General features: G+C 48.4%; 1 protein-coding gene across 1 annotated transcript; it reads right to left on the minus strand.

Annotated features, from left to right (window-relative positions):
* Positions 1–886: 886 nt before the first annotated feature.
* On the minus strand, positions 887–7,113 carry NEFM (neurofilament medium). Its single transcript, XM_007670649.3, has 3 exons — positions 5,948–7,113; positions 4,766–4,890; positions 887–3,004 (listed from the first exon to the last, which is right to left on the minus strand). The coding sequence occupies exons 1-3, from the start codon at positions 7,067–7,069 to the stop codon at positions 1,390–1,392; spliced, it is 2,862 nt and encodes a 953-aa protein (XP_007668839.2). The 5' UTR covers positions 7,070–7,113; the 3' UTR covers positions 887–1,389.
* Positions 7,114–23,087: the final 15,974 nt, after the last annotated feature.

The raw sequence follows: 23,087 nt of genomic DNA on the forward strand, positions 1-23,087 counted from the left end.
TGTATCTACCCCAGCGCTTAATACAGTGCCTGACATGTAGTAAATGCTTAACAAATGCCACAATTGTTATTATTATTGCAACCACCCATAGCACTTTGGTACTTATGTAAGGAAATACCGTACTTTTTAAGCACAAACTCATCTACAAATCCATTTCTATTTCTTCCTCTTGTTTGTATATTATTTTAGTGTCTGTCTCCTTGACTAGACAGAAATTGATCTGAGGGCAGGGTCTTGTTTGCTAGGTATTGCACTCCAAGGACTACAGTTCTGTGCTCTGCACACCAGGAGCTCAGTAAACATTACTGATTGATTGCAAGCATTTTGCTCCTTAGGGTGGGATCGGGAGCACTGAGTTAAATGTTATCAGCAGTGGTATAGGACTAATTATTTTCCTTTTTCCAAATTGAAAATTGGGTTTATTCTTAATTAAGGAGTCTCACACTCCTTAATAGAATTCAGCATGGGGTAGTTTTGGGACATTGAACCCCTGGTCTCCCAAGACCTACAGCCACTGTCAGTGGAATAAATACCTCAGAGCTCTGGTATGAAAGCTGTCTGTATTTTAGTCCAGTTCCTCAGTGGGAAAGGAAAGTATGTGCATTTTTTTGATGTTGACCAAGTCAAGAAGTCAAGCCTTCCCACCCTGCCTGGGGAGTCCTTGGGATGTGGTCTGGGGTAATATACGCTACCCCTAATTTCTATTCACGTGCCCCCAGACTCAGCATCTCCAGAGTGTTCATTCTTGTCCCAAAGTGTATTCGGAAAGAGTGATGAGACTGACTTTTCTTTTTTTGCCCCCACTGATCCCCAGGAAGAAAGAAGCTTTTTGGACCTGAAGGGATTTTATCTCTGGAAGAGCATAAAACATCACAGAGGCAACCGGTATTGTTTCCAATATGACCTTTATTGAGCAAGAACTGCTGTGACGTTTTACATCGATCAACAAAAGGTTGCGAACTGTGCGTGTCCACAAAGTTCCCCCATGAACAGAAGTCCATTAGACTTGCACCAGTGAGGTAAATATAATGATTCCTAAATAGCTTTCTTAAGGCTAGGAGAGTTCTGGGTTTCATTACTAATTTTTGGCTCAGTTGGTTCTTTGCATAATGCATCTTACGACCTTCCTCAGGAGCGTCCCCCTCCAACCACTTAGGAAATTGGAAAACTTCCTCGGTACATACATATCATGCATTTTTGAATCCCCGAAGACTGTGGAGAGGACAGACCCTGAGCTTGCATGCAGCCCCCTCATATTGCACAAAGTAAAACACGGTGTCTGGGTCCCCCCCGCCCCCCTCCCCGGGAGAAGCCGCTCTGCTTTGAAGCCGTCAATCACATGCATTTTGGAGTTGTCGTATGGCTTAACCTTCTGCACTTACTCTAATCTTAGTCGCTCTGCGTAACTTCTTTGACTATAGCGTGGGAGGTGACCTTCTCTACCTTTTTAGTGGATACTAGTTTCTCCTCAAAGGTCTCTTCGTGTTCCTCTACCTTTTGGGTGACTGTAACCGACTTGGTGATATATTTGGTAGCACCATCTCCCCCGTCAGTGGTAATTTGTTCTACCTTTTTGGTGACCACTATTTTCTCGTCACTTCTATCTCCTTTCTTGTCATCAGCTGGGCTCAAGTCTAGCCCGTTCGTGACGACCCCCTTCTCATCCTCGCCACTCCCCTTTTCTTTAGTTGCCTCCTCTTCCTCTCCACCCTCCTTGCCTTCCACATCCCCGTTCACAGCTATGTCTTCTTTGGTTGACCCCTTTGAACCCTGATCGCTTCCTTCTTCCTCACTCCCCCGCTCTTCTTCCCCCTCTTTGGTATCTTTCTCGGAGCCAACTTTGGCTGACTTGGTGGCGGTAACAACTTCTTCAGCTTTGTCTTCTACTGGGGATTCTGCCTTCTTCTTCTCAGTTGCGTCCTTTCCCTTCTCCTCCTTTTTCTCCTCCTTCTCTTTCGTTGGTTCTCCCTTCTCCTTCTCTCTTTCAGCCTCTTTCTCCTTTTCTTCTGCTGCTGCTGCTTTAGATTTTGCCTCCTCAACGGGAGACTTGGGCATGGGTGATTTAGGCACAGGAGACTTGGGTGCGGGTGACTCAGACACGGGTGACTTGGATGCGGGTGTCTTGGACGTGGGTGTCTTGGACACAGGAGACTCGGCCACGGGCGATTTGGCCACGGGTGACTTGGCTATGGGCGACTCAGACACGGGTGACTTGGACGTGGGTGTCTTGGACGTGGGCGTCTTGGACACGGGTGACTCGGACACAGGAGACTTGGATGTGGGCGTCTTGGCTACGGGAGACTCGGACGTGGGTGTCTTGGACCCAGGCGATTTCACTTTCTCTGCCTTTTCCACTTTTGCTTCCACGATGACTTCTTCCACTACAGCTTCTTTGTCACTCTTTTCTTCAGTTTTCTTCTCTTCCTTTATTTCAGCTGCAACCTCTTCTTCACCTGCTGTTTCTCCTTCTCCCTGCTGAGCCTCCTCCTCCTCCTCCCCCTTCTCACTTTTGTCCTCCTCCTCCTTCTCAGAACCCCCTTCCTCAGCTTGGTCTGACTTTGCGCCCTCATCCTCCTCTTCCTCTTCCCCCTCTTCTTTTTCACCTTCTTCCTCACCTTCTTCCTCCTCTCCTTTGGTTTCTGGTGCAGCCGCCTCCACGGCAGCTTTTGTAGCAGCCACAATTTCTTCTTCTCCAGCTCCTCCTCCCTCTTCTTCCTCCTCCTCTGCAACCTTTTCCTTCACCTCAATCTTGATGGAGCTCACAGCCAGCTCCTTTGCAATTGCTGCCAGGGCGTCATCCATTTCTGACTTTTCATCTTCTACCTTGGTCTCTTCTATAATTTCCTCCACAAATTTATGCTGGATCTTTAGCTTGGGAGGCTCAATTTTTGTCTTTTGTATCTTACTAGATATTGTGATGGAGGGCTGCCTGTGTGTGTAGATGGGTCCAGTGATGCTTCCAGAAAATGTGCTGAATCTTGTCTCTTCACCCTCGAGGAGCTTTCTGTGGAAACAACCCAAGAAAATGGCATGTCACTCAGGGGACCCTTGGAGATTCACCCCAACCTGGGGGCCCCCGTTGGCCACCATCATCAGTAAAATGAAAAAAGTCCCCTAGGGAAAGGAGGGTGAATGCAAATGATACTCAGAATTGCTAACCTCATCCCTGGGAGCTTTCTCTAGGGACAGTGAATCGAATTCTTTCATTCCATAGTATTTATTCAATAGTATTTATTGAGCGCTCACTATGTGCAGAGCACTGTACTAGGCACTTGGAATGAACAAGTCGGCAACAGATAGAGACAGTCCCTGCCCTTTGACGGGCGTACAGTCTAATCGGGGGAGACAGACAGACAAGAACAATGGCAATAAATAGAGTCAAGGGGAAGAACATCTCATAAAAACAATGTCAACTAAATAGAATCAAGGCGATGTACATTTCATTAACAAAATAAATAGGGTAATGAATTCTTCCCCTTCCCCGTGTGCCTGAGAGTAAGGCAGACATTTAGAGGTAGATCACTGTTAATGGTAATGGATGGAATAAAATCTCCGTAGTCTTAAAGACCTAGGAATACTTCCAAGAGGAAAAAAAAGCCACTGCCATTCTTTCTTCTGTTGGGAGGAGTATAATAAAGAGCTTCTGGCTAGCGTATGTTTGCAATGGGAAAGGGGTCATCGCTAGATTTAGGCAAGGCAATAGGCAGGCTAGACAACTGCAGATTGATGTTTAGCTAGATAGGAAAATAATAAACTCGTGCTATATAGTGTGCAAGACATTTATTCCCATTCTTATTTTCGATGTGTTGATATCATCGTAGAGGCCTAGACTTTTTGAGATCCTATAACGTAAACGTGTAAGATAAGTCTACACAAATATGCCCAACTGTAGGGACGGTGATCCAGTTAATATAAAGATTCTCCAACTGAGGAACCAATGTGTCTGCTTCACTATTTTGGTAGGATTCTCTCTTTTAAAGGTGGCTGGAACACTAGGACTTGCCTAAAAAGAGAGCCCAATCGATTTTTGAATGATAAATGTTAATTGGCCAGATGATGGCAATAGCAAGCTACAGTCTTTTTCCCGCATCAAGCGGAGAACATAACAAGGAGGCGTTGGGGGGGGGGGGGAAGGGGGGATGGGACTTTGATGCTCCTTCTTGGCTCAGAAATAAAGTGCCCAATCTGCACCTCTGCTGGGGAGTCTTAGGAAATGCCTTAAATTGCTTTGTGTGGGACAGGGACTGCGTCCGACCTGATTATCTTGAATCTACCCTTAGCGAGCGTTTAACAAATATTATTATTACTATTAAGAATTCTTCTTATTGTTATTCCAAGAATAACTGAAAATCCAAGATCCTTCCATTCAACTCGAGCCACGAAAATTTAAAGAAAAAGCTAAGCAACGGAAACAAAGCTGTCGACACCCCAACTGGGTCATTTAGCGCACCGTCCCCTATCTGCCTGAAGGCAAGGCAGAAGCTTTGGGGGGGTGGGGGGTGGGGGGGGGGTGCTCCTTTAAAGGATGCATCGATCTGTAGGGAAGTGGATGACTTCGTTAGCGATCTGAGAAGTGTTCACTTTAGGATGTAAAAGGAATTATAAATCTAGAAAAACTCTCCCAGGACCGAGAAGGCCAAGCTCTCGGTCATCTTTGTGACGATGGCGAGTGAGAGGCGCCTCTGCAGTGCGCTGACTATTCTAGGCGCGTCCGCAGGCGTGGAGGGGTGGGGAGTGGGGGGGGAGGGGGGGGAAAACACTGTACCTGTAAGCTGCGATCTCGATATCCAGAGCCATCTTTACGTTCAGCAGATCCTGGTATTCGCGCAAGTGACGGGCCATTTCCCACTTCGTTCCCCTCAGCTCGTTTTCCAACTGGTGAATGGTGTCCTGAAACGGGCAAGAAAGTATCTGTAGAGTGAAAAATCCCCCGCCCGTCGCAACCCACACCCCGCCCCGGCCTCCCGCCCAAGCCGGGAAACCTTAGGGAACGAACAACCCGACTGAAAGGAACTCAAGAACCGCTCGGGACCCTGCGTCTGAGCGCTTTTCCTTGGGCTTAGACACTCAGAGCAACTCCCGGAAAAGTGAGGTTAAGCATTCAGAAGTCGGTGGGGAGCCGGCCGAGGGGCAGGCTAGAAGGTCCGAACAGACGGAGCTTCTCTTTCAGAGAGGCCCGCCGCTCCCAAAGAGGCGAAGCGGCAGCGGCCGGCTCCCCTTCCTCACAGCCCGCAGACTCTCTCGGAGTTTAATATGCTTTGAAATGGGCGTGCAAACGCGACCGGCCCAAGGCGGGTGAAAAGGTCAGGGCCGAGTTCAAGCATCGGAACACAATGGGGAAGGGACTGGGGAAGGGACTGGGGAAGGGACTGGGGGAGATGGGCGAAGGAGTCGGGGGGTGGAGGGGGAGGTTTCGGGACTTGTAGCTTCCACTGCGGAACCCGGTGACAGAGTTTCTCCGCGATTGCTCTGGCGGCAGACGGCAGCGAGAGACTGGTGTGGGACGGGGGGGCCAGGGGGAGAGGGAGGGGCGGGTGGGGGTGGGGATCGATGGCTGGAGGAGCAGGGGGAAGCCAAAGAGAGGGCAGAAAGGGCCGGGGGGGGGGGCGGGGGGGCGGAGATGGGCTGGAGGGGCGCGGGGGTCGGGGATCGTCTGCGTGGCTGAGTGGCAAGAGCAGGGGCCTGGGAGTCAGAGGTGGTGGGTTCCGATCCCGGCTCCGCCACTCTGTCTGTCCGCTGTGGGACCTCGGGCAAGTGACCTGACTTGTGCGGGCCTCGGTTCCCTCATCTGGAAAATGGGGATGAGAGGCGTGAGGTCCACGCGGGCCAGCCCGATGACCCCCTCCCCCGCCCCCCGCCCGGACCCCTGCGCTTCGAACAGTGCTGGGCACGCCGTAAGCGCTGAAGGGAGCGCGGGCTGAGGAGGAGGGCGACGAGCCGGGCGTACCTGGTAGCTGCTCAGGTCGTGGTTGTGCCGCTCTTCGATGTCGTTGAGCTGGCGCTCCAGGGACTCCTTGGTGCCCCGCACGGACTCGAGCTCGATGCTCTTGGACTGCAGCTGGCGCCGGTACTCGGCGATCTCCTCCTTGGCCGAGCGGATGGCCTCCTTGTTGAGCTCGGCCGCCTCGGTGAGCTTGGCGTAGCGGCCCCGGAACCACTCCTCGGCCTGGTGCATGTTCTGGTCCGAGTGCGTCTCCAGCTGGGAGCGGATCTCCCGGAGCGCCGTGGTGATGTCGGTCTTGAGGAAGTCCCGGCGCTCCACGGGGACGTGCGACGCCTGGATCTGGGCCAGCAGCTCGGCCACCTCCTCCTCGTGGTTGCTGCGCAGGAAGGCCACCTCGTCCTGCAGCGACTGCACCTTCTTGTCCAGCTCCACCCGGACCACGGCGGCCTCCTCCACGTCCTTGCGCAGGGCGCGGATGGCCGCCTCGGTGTCGTCGCGGAGGCGGGCCTCCTCGTCCAGCCGCTCCTTCAGCCGGTGGATGTCCTCGTCCAGGTGGTCGGCGTCCAGCTGCACCTGGGCCTTGTCGTGGCCGGCCTGCTCCAGCCCGGCCCGCAGCTCGCGGATCTCCTGCGCGTAGGCGTCGCCCAGCTGCGCCCGGGCGGCCTGCTGCTGCCGCAGCGCCTGGATCTCCGCCTCGATCTCCTTGTTCTGCTGCTCCAGGTAGTGCACCTTCTCGATGTAGCCGGCGAAGCGGTCGTTCAGGCCCTGCAGCTGCTCCTTCTCGGTGGCCCGCGACAGCCGCAGGTCCCCGCCGCCGCCGCCGCCGCCGCCGCCGCCGGCTCCCCCGCCGTTGAGCAGCGAGGTGGAGCTCTGGCTGAAGTCGAGGCTGCTCTCGGCCGAGCCCAGCCCGGCCGGGCCGAAGGCCAACCGCGCCCCGCCCGGCCCGCCGCGCTTGAAGGAGGACAGGGAGGACGAGGTGGCCGCCGTGCCCGACGAGCCCCGCGACCACGACTGCGAGCGGAAGCCGCTGGACGGGGAGCCGCTGACCCGGCCGTAGCCCGGCCGGCTCTCGGTCAGGCGCCGGTAGGCCGACGCGCCGCCCAGGGCGTCCAGAGAGTAGCTCATGGCGAGAGGCCGGGCGGGGGGCGCGAGGCCGGCGCTCTGCTCGGCCCCACGCCGCCGCCCGACCCCTTATATAGCCCGGGCTCCCGGGGCCCGGCGCGGGAGGGGGACCAGGGGGAGGCGGGGCTCTGCCGGAGAAACCGGGCGGGACCCAGGGAGGGAGGGGCGGACCCAGGGAGAGAGGGAGGGAGGGACGGACCCAGGGAGAGAGGGAGGGAGGGACGGACCCACCCAGGGAGGGAGGGAGGGAGGGACCCACCCAGGGAGGGCGGGGCCCGGCGACGCGGCCAGGCAGGGAGAGAGGGAGGCAGGGAGGGAGGGGCGCCGCCGGTCCTGCCGCTCCCCTTCCCCTCCTCCTCCTCCTCCTCCTCCTCCTCGCCCCCTCCCACCCGTCTGCTCCTCGCCCCGGCACCCCCTCCCACCCCTTCCAGGCACCCCCTCCTACTCCCCTCCTCCCCCACCCCCGCCACTTGGACGCGGGCACTTGCTTTTTTTCTCCCCCCGCTCTTGGCCGTTTTCGTTCCCCCCTTCTCTTTTCCCCTCACCCACGCACTCTCTCCTCCCCTCTTCTGCCAAGCGGGGCCACTCTCCCTCCTTTCCTCCTCCTCCTCCCCCTCCTCCTCCTCCTCCTCCTCCTTTTCCTCCTCTTCCTCGTCTTCCTCCTCCTCGCCCTCCGCCCCCACCCCCCCTTCCCTCCTCGTCCTCCTCGTCCTCCTCCAACATCCCCCTCCATCCCCCTCCCCTGTCTCGGTCGTGGACCCGCCGGAGCTGAGCTCAAGGCAGCCGGTTTTCTGCCGGGGAGGAGGGCCAGCGAAACACGGTCAGAAGGAATCTCTCGGGCGGGAAGGGGATGGGCAGGGGGGTTTTGTCCCAAAGGCGGGGGAGATGCCAAGGGCGATCTCGGGACCGCTCGCGGCGACCGCGGGGGAGATGCCAAGGGGGATGCCACGCGCCTCTCCGGCTTCAGCACCGCGACCAGCGACTTGGGCGAGCTCAAGGCCGCAGCCCCATCCCGACCCCGCAGCCCGAGCCCGAGCCCGACCCCGCAGCCCCATCCCGACCCCGCAGCCCGAGCCCGCAGCCCGAGCCCGAGCCCCCGGGAATGCTCGCCCACGGCAGGGTTTCCCCCCCACCCCCGACCCCGTGCCCCCCGAATCAAGGCGGCGAAAGCTGCGTCGCATCGATCATTTGGGCTTTGTGTTCGAACACGCCGGGTCCCCTTTGGGCTTCCACACCAAGCCTCAGCTGCAATGCAGACTCAGGCGAAGGAGCGGCCGGCCAGAGTAAGAAAAACATCATTCCCGGCGGCCCCCGGGGTCAGAACTATTTCTGAAAAGATCCAAGCGGCCTGACGTCTGTTTGAAGGTCGCGGAGGCCTTGGGCAAATAATTGTCAAAATCCCCAGGGGTCGGAAAGCTCCCAGAATCGCACCTTCTTGATCATGCGTTAACTCGGTACAGGGGATAACCCGCCCCCTGGAAGGAAAAAGCCATACTCCGGCAAGAGGAAAAAGGTCACCACCGTGCACGGGACAATGGGGTTCATTTTGCACTGTAAATAGGTGCTTCAGGGCTACTTTCAGTCATCGAAGGGCAGAGGGAACCCACATTGCCTCTCCCTCTAAGGAATCCGATTATCCTCTCGGCCTGGAATAGAGTTGTCAAGTCTTGTATTCAATATATATAGCACACAATAAGCGCACACGCGCACACACACACACACACACACATATACAGCGAGAGAGATGAAACGCGTTAGGCGTTGTGAACAAATAAACTTTAAATTTAGTTTTAATTGTGCTCTTGTGGCTCAGGGAAAAATTATTTAGGACACTGCACTGAGAGGAATAACTTCATTAATAGCATTGATTTCTCCGAGGGGCCTCAGATACAAATATATTCGATTGGAAGCAGAAATGCCTACTGTTGCTAAGAAGAAAATGGCTGTCCCTCAAGTGTCCTGGGTCATGGCTAAAGCTTAGTTCTCTTTTCCAGTTCCCTCTCTGTGGTGTAGGTTTCTCTGAGCAGGCTAACTTGCATCTATAAACGATCAGGAGGCATGGGTGCCGGTGCCTCTTGGGGAAATTGTTTTTCTACATATGTTCCCCGCAACAGTCGCACTACAGGACAGAGAGGGTTAAGTTTTGAAAGCCACTCGGGTTCATTAATATGACACGACTGCGGCACTGCAGTCTGCAAAGAAAAGAGGCTATATCTGCTGATTGAGCCGGTGTTGGGAATCTCTGGTAGAGAAAGCCTCCATGTAGCAAACTCTTTTGAGGAGCAGATGAGCAAGGTTTGGGGAACGGTTGGAGAATGTTGGAGAAAAATCCAGGCTTCAAAGCTGGATCAATAAGAGTTGCTGAGAGTTTTCCCACACTGGAAAAAACTGAGCTCTGAAAAGCTCTGCAGGACTATGAGAACCGGGCTTCAAGGGAGTCGTTTGACCAGGATCCAGTGCTTCACAGGCAATAAGGCAATACCCTCGTGTTTTGCACACAAAAAAAGCAAGTCATGACTCTCAGATTCCGACTTTCTGCCTTGATTTGAAAGTTGTCCTGAAAAAATAGAATTTTTCTGATGCCTTTGCCTTGTGGCACTTCCTGCAATGACAGTGCATGCTTACTAGCAGGCTTCACCATTTATTATTCTTCAGTGCTGTGAAAATGAGATGACTTTGCAGAAAGACGTTAGCGAGGAAACACATGTCTGCCCTTAGAATTAGCCTGCCTTGCATTGCCCAGAGAGTGCGAATCATTGCAGAATGAGGGAAATCATGCTATAATCACAATAAAAAGTACCCAGAGTTTATTCCCTTCAACAGATAATTATATTTTAGGAAATGTATGGGAAACACAAGCATTTTGGAGAATTCATGTTGGTTGCCTTATAAAAAATACGATTTCCAGTGAATGCGTGGTAGCGTGGCAGGGGAAATCATACCTTTATATTGTTTTCTCTGTAAAATAGAAACCGTGCTGTTTTCCCCGCTTTGAAAGGATGAAACCGTATATTCTTTGTAGTACGGGACCCACGTAACTGTGGGAAAAAAAAAATCCATTTGCTTTACGCTGATATTTCTCATTCCAACTAATTTTCTGAAGGTGGTTTGAAGGTCATCTCGAATCAGAAAGCCCATCAGTCTATTCACTTGCCTCTGCCTTAGTTTTGACCACATCTAATTGTTTTCAATTTTGTGTCAGTACCTGTTAGAAGGATGCGAGCTGAAAGCTGATGTTTTGACTCAGGGGATTTTTTAACAGTCCAGTAGCTCCTATGTGAGGACATTTTTGGTGTTCCAAACTCTCACCCCAATTGCACACTGGGATGGCAGAGTTTGAAAGCTCCAGGAGAAAAGATCACCGGCTTTATCCGTAATTGTGTCTTCTCAAAAACTGACTTGCAGTTTGAACTTCTCTTTGCCATTTTTTCAACTCTCTTATCTGAAAGAGACCAAAGGAGAAAGAATACATGCTGGAAACATTTGTTGATGCTAAACTGCATTCAAAAGTTTATCTGCAATGAAATAGCCCTAGTAAATCAGGACTGCTCAGTTTGGCAGGCAAGTGGATTAAGCTTTCTTCTGTCACGGGATATGAGACGGTCTGATCCACCGCCTTATTTTGTCGGGAAATAAGGGCACACCAAAATCTGGAGGCAGAGAAAGTTCTCCCAAGCAGGTCTACTCAAGGAAATTCTGCCTCAGGTTTGATAGTTGATCTTGAGAGAAACATATACCGTAGTTTATCAAAGGCTTTAATCAATAAGGGTTCAAAATGAGAAGTTTAGTGCAGTGTTTGTTCTTCCCTGTTCAAGCACCTTCGGGAAGCTCTGGGCAGGAAGATGCCCCAGACTCTCCATTTTCTGCTGTCACTGACAGGAAGGTCGCCCTGGTGAGACTTGTCTGTCAGAGTAGCAAAGCCCAGAGTCTTCTGGGGAATCTGAGCTCTCCAAATCTCAGCCCAGCCCGAAATCAGTGCCCATTTCTGAGTTATCCTTTGTCGAAGAGCAAAGTCAGTGGAGCCAGAGGACTTTGGCACCCAGCCTGCGGGACCTTCAGGGGAAAGAAGCAAACGGTAACAAAACCGTGGATTTTCTCAGCAATTTTCCCATTTTTAATCTTTTTGATTCCACATGTTGACTAATCAAGCCTGATTTTCTTGCAGAAAGCACACTGATGTCTGTCCGGGAAGACTGGATCTGCATTTTCCTGCCGTTTTTAATCACGACTAATCTACTCAGGGCCGGGACTCATCGTGATTTTCGCTAACTAAACCTAATAGCTATTTCTACTGTAGTGGCGATATATTTTTAAAGCTCAATTTGTATCATTCATCCACTCTATCCCCCGCTCCCCGGAAATGACTGATTTTACTTACTATAAATTGAAGAGTCCCCACTCACCCCCCCCCCCCCCCGGCCGGAAAAAAAAAAAAGCTGAGTGCAAACTAGTGATAAAAATGCAACACATGGGTATTTTGCATTTTAGAGGGATTTCTTAAACCTATCACACAATCCTTAAAGTCAGTTCACCTTGTTGGATTTTCTGCTGTGTAATGTCTTCGCACTGTCCCCATGGTCCAATTTTCTTGTGCAAGCAGATGGGGTTAGAACATTAATTTTCCTTTATTGTGGTCTTGCCGAAAGGGATTCTGATATCACAGGACAGTAGATGCCTATGCACATGTTAATAGCCTATGAATTGGCAAAAAGTGTCTACTTGGCCAGAGTGCCTTTACCCACCAAGTGACATAAAGTTAGATTTTATGCCCTTGACTTTTTCAGAAACTCAGCATGGCATGTAGCTTTACATCAGTGCAGCCATGAAATATTCATCGTACTTTTAGCTTTTGCTCGCAAATGCCTGGCTAAGCAAATGGCAGACATTCTATTATTGGAAACTCTTAATTAGAATGGGGCTCACCAGGCCACATGCGGCTAGTGGTGGCCCCGTTAAGCTGCTATTCGCTCTCTGGCCTGACGAGATTCCTATCTAATACTGGGCACAATACCCACGGGCGGTAATTCTCGGCCACTCTCTTCTAAGTAGAAAGTAGCAGGAGCAATGGCATTTATTGCATGGCCCCTTGATCCGGTGCTCTGTATTAGGTGTTTTAGGACTAGACGGTACAGAGAATGTTCTGAAAATGCCACCCTCCATGCCCTGTCAGAAAAGGAACTGAAGATGGTGCAGAGCTCCACGGAGCCACCCACTAAATCATGTACCAGTGGAGAATGGGCTTTGGTGCAAAGGTGCATTTTTGGTGTTTTGGGATTGTTTCTCCTGGGCTCTTTGACTGGCGGGGGGTGGGCTACTGAAAGAAGCAGCTTTGCCTAGTGGAAAGAGCAAGGCCTAAGAGAAGCAGCTTGGCCTAAGAGAAATAGCATGTCCCAGAGAAGCAGAATGGCTTAGTAGATAGATGACAGGCCTGTGAGTCAGAAGGGCCTGGGTTCGCACCCCAACTCTGCCACTTCTCTGCTGTGTGACCTTGGGCAAGTCACTTCAATTCTCTGTGCCTCAGTTACCTCATCTATAAAATGGGGATTAAGACTGTGAGCCCCATGTGAGACAGGGACTTTGTCCAAGCCAATGATCTTGTAGTTATTCCAGTACTTAGAACAGTGCCTGGAACATAGTAAGTGCTTAATGAATACCATTAAAAAAAGAGGATCTGGGTACTAATCCTGGTTCTGCCACTTGTCTGCTGACCTTGGGCAAGTCACTTACTTCTTTGTGCCTCAGTTACTCCATCGGTAAAATGGGAATATAAGACTGTGAGCTCCACATGGGCCAGGGACTGTGTCCAACCCGATTAACTTTGTATCTACTTCAGCATTTAGTGCAAGGCCTGGCACGTGGAAGCATTTAACAAATACCATTTTTTTTTAAAGAAGGTCACACAGAAGGCAGTTCACAGAGCTGGGATTCAAATCCAGGTCCTCCGACTCCAAGACCTATGCTCTTTCCACTGGGCCACACTGGTAATTTTAATGTCTGTACCCTCCTCTAGACTGTAAGCTGCTTGTGGGCAGATATCATGTCTACCAACACTATTGTACTGTACTATCCCAAGTGCTTAATCCATTGTTCTGCCCATAGTGAACACTCAATAAATACTATTGATTGGTTAATCGGTCTCTTCCCCTCTGTATTTGTGTTTCTTTATATATGAAGCTGTAAGCAAGGAGCAGATAACTTGCCATTCACCACATAATAATAATACTAATAGTAACAATAATAATAATGCTGATGATGATGATAAATGGTATTTGTTAAATGCTTACGATGTGCCAAACCTCATTATCTTGTATTTACCCCTCTGTTTAGAACAGTGCTCACAAAGTAGGAAGGTGTTGGAAGAAGAAATAAGACAAGAAGCTTTGAGGTGAAATCTTCTCCCTGTCACCTGCTCAGCTCCTTTCTGGATCCCTTCTATGTCCTCCTCAGTTCCCCAGGGAAGAATAATCGTAATCTTCCTCCCTCCTAGACCAAGAACCCCTTGTGGAACAAGGGTCTGTGTCCAGGGTCATTAATGTATATCTGCCCCAGGACTTAGCACAGTTCTTGGCACCTAGTAAACATTAATAAATACCACTATCATCATATAATAATCACAATGATAATAATGATAACTGTGGTATCTGGGAAGCACATACTATGTGTCAAGCACTGTACTAAGGGCTGGGGTGGATAGAGGATAGTCAGGTTGGACACAGTCCCTCTCCTACATTCATTCATTCATCCAATAGAATTTATTGAGCGTTTACTATGTGCACAGCACTGTACTAAGCGCTTGGAATGTACAATTCGGCAACAGATAGAGACAATCCCTGCCCAATGACAGGCTCACAGTCTAAACGGGGGAGACAGCAAAGCAAAACGGAACAAAACAAAAACAAGACAGCATCATCAAGATAAATAGAATCAAGGAGATATATACCTCAATAACAAAATAAATAGGGTAATAAATGATGTATACAAATGAGCACAGTGTTGAGGGGAGGGGCAGGGGGAAGAGCAGAGAGTGGGCGGGGAAGGGAGGCTCACAGTCTAAGTGGGAGGGAGAACAGATATTGAAGCCACATTTCACATTTGAAAAACTGAGGTTGACAAAAGTTCAGGGACTTGCCCAAGAATGAACAGGATTTTAGGATATTAGGTGCAGAATAAACTCACGATGCCCTCCCCTCTCCAAGACCTGATCAGGAGCTGAGAGTGAAACGGCATGAATTGTCAAATGAACTCTGCTCTCCACTGAATGCACAGGAGGCATTTTCATTCATTTGGGATGGTTCCGGTCAGGCCCTGCCTGGATGGATGGGGATAATATTGGCAACAACAACGACGATGATTATAGCAGTGACATTTAGGAGGCCCTTAGTTTGAGGCCGGGGAAAAGGACCAAGGTATTGATTTAGACACAGTCCCTGGCTCATGGGGGTGCTTTCGGGAGAAGAACAAAGCGGGGATCTGTCGATGGTTCCACAACAGCCTCATGTCTTTCACTTCCTCTTGCCCAACTCGCTGTATGCCATTCAGAAGAATAGTCCCATCTATTGACCAGGTAAGCATTCATTCTTATTGAATTATTCTTCCTCACTTTTCCCACCCTCTCCCTCCCCTCCCACCCGTGCTTGTCCTGCCTTCCTGTTGACCCACTTAAAGCCCATCTTTGTGGCTTTCTGCCCCCCTTCCTCAGATAGCCAGTCCCACTCTCCAGGGTCCTCTGCCCCCGTCTCCACCTTCTTTTAACCCCGTGGCCTTGTGGCCAGTCCACGCTCTTCTCTGCACCTCCCACTCCCTTCCAGGGAGGCCCAGGCTCAAGGCAGTGGTGAGGATGGGGTGGGACTCCATGGGAAAGGAGGGCTGGGGGGGGGGGGGGCTCAGAGTCACCACTCCACTACCCCCCTGCTCCCTGTCCTGGTTTGGGGACCCATGGTGGGAGGGATGGCTGGAGGTGGGGCAGGGCGGCGGGGTCGTGAGGGGGAGACAGAGATTAAAATAAATTAGAGATATGCACATAAGTGCTGTGGGGTTGAGGCTGTGAGGCGTCAGCATGGCTGGAAGGGGCCTGGGGGACTTCCTGGAGCAAACACACAGACAGGCTGTATGGTAGAGGTTTGGTTTGGGGGTTTGGCTTTGACCTGGCACTTGGATTTGCACGCTTGATTCACTCCACCCTCAGCATTTACTTTAATATTCATCCATTCATTCGTATTTACTGAGCACCTACTGTGTGCAGAGCACTGTACTAAGCACTTGGAAAGTACAATTCAGCAACAGAGACAATCCCTACCCAACAGTGGGCATATCTGTCTCCCCTCCTAGACTATAAGCTCCTTGTGAGCAGGGAACGTGTCTGCCACATCTGTTATATTGTACTCTCCCAAGTGTTTAGTACAGTGCTCTGCACAGATTGATTGATTGATAGTGTCCCAAACTAAAGCAACAGTGGGAGCAGGGGATGGAAGTGGGAAAGTCAAGAGTAAGGTACAGTTAGAAGGAGAGTGTGGGAGGAATGAAAAAAGCAAATCGAGGGCCAGCAAGTTAAGGGAGCACTTTGGTAAGGTGGAGTCAGGTGGTATGGAGCTTTGAAGCCTCCTAGGCTTTTGTTTGGGGGAGAGGGGGAGCAGAGATGGGCGCGGGAGACTTAAGGGGGAATGGAGAGCTATGGGCCAAGCAGTGCTTCAAAAAGATGAATAGTGCAACTGTGGTTAGTAGAGATTGGAGGTGGGAGAGGCTAGAGCTTGGGAAGCCAATAAGGAGGGTGGTACAGTAATCTAGCTCTGGTAACGGCAAAGATTTTACCAGAACTGAAGCAGTTCAGATGAAAAGGAAGGAGCAGAGTCAGGAAATGTTAGTGACCTTAGGCAAGACACAACTTTTCTGTGCCTCAGTTTCCTCAACTGTGAAATGTGGATTAAATATCTCTTCTCCCTTTCCACTAAATTGCGAGCTCCTGTGGGAGAGGGACCCTGCTGTAATTGTCTATCTTGTGCCTACTGCAGCACATAGTACAGAGCTCAGCACATAGTAAGTTTTTAATGAGCATTATAATAGTAATCCTTTTTCTTATATGTTAATCAGTTAACCATCGTCATCATCATGGTATTTGTTAAGCGCTTACTATGTGCCAGGCACAGTACCAAGCGCTGCAGTGGATGCAAGCAAATCACGTTGGACACAGTCCCTGTCCCACATGGGTTCACAGTCTTAATCCCCATTTTACAGATGAGGGAACTGAGGCCTAGAGAAGTGATTTGTCCAAGGTCACGCAGCATACAAGTGGCAGAGTCGGGATTAGAACCTGTGTCCTTCTGACTCCCAGGCCCATGCTCTATCCACTATGCCATGCTGTCATGATATTTATTAAGAACTTACTAGGTGCAGAACACTGTACTAAACACTGGGAGAGTACAGTACGACACAATTGGTGGTCCAGGTTACCTGCCCCCAAGGAGTTTACAGTCTAGAGGGGGAGACAGAGATTAAAATAAATTAGAGATATGCACATAAGTGCTGTGGGGTTGAGGATGGGGTGAATATTAAGTCCTTAAAGGGTACAACAGTCAAGTGGCAGAGCCGGGTTTAGAACTCGGGTCCTCTGATGCCTAGATCTGTGCTGTTTCCACTAGGCCATACTGTTTCCCATATAATTTTCCATCTGGGCTGGAAGCCCAGATAGTACATTTAGTAATCTATTTATCTATCTACATCTCACCATCAATAGTATCTCCAAATTCTAAGTACCGTGTTTCTGTCTCTTTGTCTTCATTTTCAGTTCAATAAGAGGGAACTTAATTTATACCATTAATCTTTATCTTGTCTATCAGCAAGGAAAATAGATATTAAAAATCAATCAATATTTTCTGCAGCTGCCTAGTTCTTAAACTAGATTTGCACTGAGAGAAGTTCTGTAAATTACATTTACTTTTTGGCTACAAGGACCAGCTAGATGACCCAGTATGGTTTGCCACAAAATTGAGGGAGATTGAACAATGGGGAGGGTGTCGCCAAGGCAATGCCCAACCTCTAGACTGTAAATTCCTTGTGAGAAGGGAGTGTTTCTACCAACTCTTTTACACTGTACTCTCCCAAGCACTTAGTACGGTGCTCTGCACACAATAAGTGCTCAATAAATACCATTGATTGATTCATTGATTGAGGCAGCTTTTAACATTTATTAAAACTGGAGACACAGTCATGAATAATGAAAAGAAACGCCTAAGGGTCACTTTCCAGTGTTAAGGATCTAAGTCAGTAAGTGACAAGTTATCTTCAATTCAATCCTGTTCTTTATAGGATATCCTTTATTTTCCGTGGTGTGGTTCTCCTTCTTTCTTCTTCTGTGTAGCCAGTGGGACTATGGAAGACACTGGCTGTCAGGACTGAGTTTCTGAGGCTGACCCTGAAAGATGTCATGCTTCCTGCTGTTAGTCATTCCAGCTGCTAGGGTCTGGACTTGGGAAATGATGCAGAAGCAGATGATGAGGATTGGAAACTTTTCCAGAGCATCATGGCACATTTCAGATTCTCAACCAATTTGTTTTTTTCTGGTTCCTTGGGAGTCTGCAGTTCCATCCCGTCTCTGACTGTCCTGGTTTGATGCCAGCTCTGCTAAATCTACTCATTTGTATCTGCCTGTCTGTCCTATTGGATTGTTAACTCCCAGAGAGGAGGGAATGTGTCTTTCACCTCTCTTTTATTCTTCCAGGTGCCCAATAGGCATCTGACAAATGCTATGGATTGACCGACTGGTTTATAGTCACCACTCATTCATTCATGTAATCATATTTATTGAGCGCTTACTGTGTGCAGAGCACTGTACTAAGCACTTGGAATGTACAATTTGGCAACAGATAGAGACAATCCCTGCCCAACAATGGGCTCACAGACTAGAAGACTCCATTTATGACTGCGACTCTCTATCTTTGTGCATGTGTGTGTGTGCATGTGTGTGTGTGTGTGCGTAAGTATTGTGAGTGTGTGAAAGGTGACTGCATGTTCACAAATCTTGAGATAGACTGGTGGTTCACATGACCAATCAATGAATGATATTTATTGAGCACCTACTGTATGCAGAGCACTGTACTGAGTTGTGGGTAGCATACAAGAGTATAAATAAACATGATTCCTGACCTCAAGGAGCTCACAGTCCAGTGAGGGAGACAGACAGTAAAAGGGAAACAACCAAGTATAAGGGAGAGTCAAGCCTGAAGACCAGCTGGAAGATTAACCTGGGTGGGACAAGAAATGTAAGCGAAGAGAGCTAAGATGCTGCAGTTGGTGGGCAGACCTAAAGTTAGTTGTGAATTTTGGTTTGATATGAAGGTAAATATCCAAAAAAACCCCTTTTCCTCATCTCGCCCTCCCCTCCGCATCTTCCCGACTCTCTCTCTTTGCTCTATCCTGCCCCCGCCACAACACATGTGTATATATGTACATATCTATAATTCTATTTATATTGTTGCCTGTTTAGTTGCTTTGATGTCTGTCTCACCCCTTGTAGACTGTAAGTCAGGTGTGGGCAGGGATTGTCTCTCTTTATAGCTGAATTATAATTTCCAAGAGCTTCATACAGTGCTCTGTACATAGTAAATGCTCAATGAATATGAATGAATGAAAGTAAACTGGGGTCACCCATCTCCATCCTGGAGATAAATTAAGTTGTGAGATGAAGCTGGGCTTACTTTCAGTGTTTCCTGTTCTTGGGACCTCAAAATTTTGTTAGCGTATAAGGTAGATAATTTTGTTTGTTTGTCACATTCAGAACTTTGTTAGTGCATTAGGTTCAGAACCTGGCTAGTGTATAAGGTTTAGAACCTTGTGAGTATATTAGGTTCATACCCTTATTAGTCTATTAGGATTAGAATCCTACTGGTATAGTAGGCTCAGAACCTTACTAGTGTATTAGGTTCAAAAACTGTTAGTGATTTAGGTTTAGAACTTAGTGTACAGGTTTAGAACCTTGCTATCTTATTAGGTTCAGAACCTTGTTAGTGTATTAGGTTCAGGACCTTGTTAGTGATTTAGGTGCAGAACTTTGTAAGTTTATTAAGTTTAGAACCTTTCTAGTGTATTCTCTTTTCTTTTTTTTATGGTATTTGTTAAGTGCTTACTATGTGCCAGGCACTGTACTAATCACAGGGTAAATACAAATTAATCCGGTTGGTCACAGTCATTATCTTGGCTCACAGTCTTAATCTCCATTTTACAGATGAGGTAACTGAGGCACAGAGAAGTGAGGTGACTTGTCCAAGGTCATACAGCAGACAAGTGATGGAGCTGGGATTAGAACTCAAGTCCTGCTGACTCCCAGGCCCATGCTCTATCCACTAGTTGACTCTGTTTCTCTTAGGAGAGCATTAAGAGCATGGTCTAGTGGATAGAATATAGGCCTGGGAGTCAGAAGGACATGGGTTCTAATCCTGGCTCCACCACTTTGTCTGCTGTGTGATCTTCGGTAAGTCTCTTCACTTCTCTGTGTTTGTTACCTCATCTGTAAAATGAGGTAACAGTCTACCTTGGTTTGTTAAATACTTATCTGTAAAATGGGGATTAAGACTGGGACCCCGATGTGGGACGGGGACTATATCCAACCCGATTTGCTTGTATTCCCTTCCCTCTGTCCCCCAGCATTTAGTACAGTGCCTGGCACAAAGTAAGCACTTAACAAATACCACAATCATTATTATTATTATTATTGTTATTATTAATAATAACCTTGTTAGTGATTTAGTTCATAACTTTGTTAGTGCATTAGGTTCAGAAATTTGCTTGTGTATTAGGTCCAGAATTTTATTGATTATTAGGTCCAGGCCCCCTATTCATTCATTCAATAATATTTATTGAATGCTTACTATGTGCAGAGCACTGTACTAAGAGCTTGGAATGTACAATTCGGCAAAAGATAGAGACAATCCCTGCCCATTGACCGGCTTACAGTCTAATCGGGGGAGACAGACAGACAGAAACAATAGCAATAAATAGAATCAAGGGGATGTACATCTCATTAACAAAATAAATAGGGCAATAAAAATATATACAAATGAGCAGGCGAGCACAGTGCTGAGGGGAGGGGAAGGGAGGGGGGAGGAGCAGAGGGAAAGGGGGGGAAAAAGGGCCTTAGCTGAGGGGAGGTGAAGGGTGGAGGGCAGAGAGGCAGCAGAGGGAAAAGGGAAAGCTCAGTCTGGGAAGGCCTCTTGGAGGAGGTGAGCTCTCAGTAAGCCTTTGAAGAGGGGAAGAGAATCAGTTTGGCGGAGGTGAGGAGGGAGGGCGTTCCAGGACAGGGGGAGGACGTGGGCCAGGGGTCATTGGTGGGATAGGTGAGAATGGGGGACGTTGAGGAGGTGGGCAGCAGAGGAGCGGAGCCTATGGGGTGGGCAGTAGAAAGAGAGAAGGGAGGAGAGGTAGGAGGGGGCAAGGTGATGGAGAGCCTTGAAGCCTACAGTGAGAAGTTTTTGTTTCGTGTGGAGGTTGATAGGCAACCATATTTGAAGACACCATTGATGGTGAATGATGGTATTTATTGAGTATTTATGCTATTTAATGATTGTATTTAATTGGTATTTAATGATGGGTGTTGATGAACAGGCCAAAGCAGAACCCACAGTCCTGGCCACACTGTGCCTATAAAAAAGTGTAGCTTGTTGAGTTGTCATGCTTAATGTTTGCAGCACCTGGCATTGTTTTATCTTTTGCCTTCTTTCCTCTCTTTTCTTGTAAAACTATGCTCAAAGAGAGACACTTCCTTCTTGACAGCAGTAAGCCATCCTGGTCTATTCTCAGTAACTGACTCCCAGTTTTCAGCAGGGGTACAGCACTGTCTGAAACTTTGGTTTACAATGTCCTTAAAATGTTTCCTCTGCTCTCCTATATCCTCATTTCATCACAAGAGACTTCTATAAATTCTGCTTGACCCCAACATTTTTGTTAGCCTATCTTATTTTTATGTTAGCATCAGATAAGCACAATTATGAACCAGAAGTTACTGAAACTGTCAGTCAGAGAGTAGAAATGAAGCCTCCACTATTTCCATGGGAGCTTCCTTGTCTGCCCCACTTTGAGTTTTGAAGCCAACCCACAATCTGCATTTAGGAATCACCCATTTGCCACCTCTGCTGACTCACTTCTGGATCATTCTTGCTAATAATACAATGGCAGTCACCCTCATTTTCTGGTGTTTGATAGGAGTGGGTTATAATTAAAACATGTGGGAATCAATCGTTAGGAGTGATGGAAAACCTATAAAATGCATTCAGGAAGAAATAATGTGGGGTGAAAAGTTATTTATCGTAGTATGTTTTATACCAAAAGAGACCAATAGATGGCTTATTACTTTTATGATGAATTGCCAACACTCCAAAGCAAAAAGGAATCCTAAAGTTTCTTTCAGAGTTTCTTGAAAGTAACTGATTTCAGAACCTCAAGAGGCATTTATAAGTACTTTCCAGGCAGAACCGAGTTTTTAAATACAAGTGTATGGGATGGATGACTGCACATGATTGCCCATTAACATTGTTTAAATCCACCTTTTCCTCTCCATCCAAACTGCTACCATGCTGATCCAAGCACTTATTCTATCCCACCTTTCATCTGCCTCCTCGCTGACCTCCCAGCCTTCCGTCTCTCTACTGCAATTCATATCTTCACTCTGCTGCATGGATCATTTATCGACCAAATTGTCATTCTATCTCCTCACTCCTCAAGAACCTCCAATGGCTGCCCATTTACCTCTGCATCAAAAAGAAACTAATTACCATTGGCTTTAAAATGCTCGCCCCATTCTACCTCCCCTCACTGATCTCCTACTACAGCCCAGCCCACACACTGTGCTCCTCTAGTGCCAGCTTACTTCCTGTGCCCCAATCTCATCTATCTCACCTCCGACGCCTTTCCCATATGTCAGCTGTGTGACTGTGGGCAAGTCACTTAACTTCTCTGGGCCTCAGTTACCTCATCTGTAAAATGGGGATTAACTGTGAGCCTCACATGGGACAACCTGATTACCCTGTATCTACCCCAGCGCTTAGAACAGTGCTCTGCACATAGTAAGCGCTTAACAAATACCAACATTATTATTACATTATTACCCCAGAGTTTAGAACAGTGCTCTGCATATAGTAAGTGCTTAACAAATACCAACATTATTATTATTATTATTATCATTCCACTACCTTGGAAGTCCCTCCCCTTCCATATATGTCAGACCATCACTCACCCCAACTTTGAAGTCTTATTAAGTTACATCTCCTCCAAGAGGCCTTCCCTGATTAAACCGTCTTTCACCAGCTTGCTCTCGCTTCTGCATTGTCTATGTACTTGGATCTGTGACCTTTGGGCATTTGATATTCACCCCACCCACTGGGTGGGTACTAAGTGCTTTGGAGAGTATAATATGACAAAATTAGCAGACACATTCCCTGCCCATAATGAGCTTACAGTCTAGACAGGGAGACAGACATTAATATGAATAAATAAGTAACCTCTACCATATAATTTAAGATAGGTACATAAGTCCTGTGTATTTATTCACATTAATGTCTGTCTCCCCATCTAGACTGTAAGCTCATTATGGGCAGGGAATGTGTCTGCTAATTCTGTTGTATTGTACTCTCCAAAGCACTTAGTACAATGCTTTGCACATAGTAAGTGCTCAGTAAATATTACTGATTGCTTGATTCCTTCCTATTCAATTACATTCAGAGGGTAAATTATTCAATGATATTGATCAATCAATATCATTGATTGCAGAGAAGCAGCGTGGCTCAGTGTAAAGAGCCCGGGCTTGGGAGTCAGAGGTCATGGGTTCGAATCTCCACTCTGCCACTTGCCAGCTGTGTAACTTTGGGCAAGTCACTTAACTTCTCTGTGCCTCAGTTCCCTCATCTGTGGCCCATTTGGGGCAACCTGATGACCTTGTTTCCCCCCAGCGCTAAGAGTAGTGCTTTGCACATAGTAAGCGCTTAAACAAATACCACCATTATTATTATCAATAGTTTTGAGTGCTTACTGTGTTGGG

Source organism: Ornithorhynchus anatinus, chromosome 5 (assembly GCF_004115215.2).
Source record: "Ornithorhynchus anatinus isolate Pmale09 chromosome 5, mOrnAna1.pri.v4, whole genome shotgun sequence".
In the NCBI taxonomy this organism is placed as follows: domain Eukaryota; kingdom Metazoa; phylum Chordata; class Mammalia; order Monotremata; family Ornithorhynchidae; genus Ornithorhynchus; species Ornithorhynchus anatinus.

Bases quoted from the DNA above. Each gene is read 5' to 3' on its own strand.
- NEFM (XM_007670649.3), bottom strand. From the start codon at position 7,069: ATGAGCTACTCTCTGGACGCCCTGGGCGGCGCGTCGGCCTACCGGCGC. The intron at 4,891-5,947 runs GTACGCCCGGCT...TGCCCGTTTCAG, and splicing joins ACGACCTGAGCAGCTACCAG to GACACCATTCACCAGTTGGA. The intron at 3,005-4,765 runs GTACAGTGTTTT...TTGTTTCCACAG, and splicing joins ATCGAGATCGCAGCTTACAG to AAAGCTCCTCGAGGGTGAAG.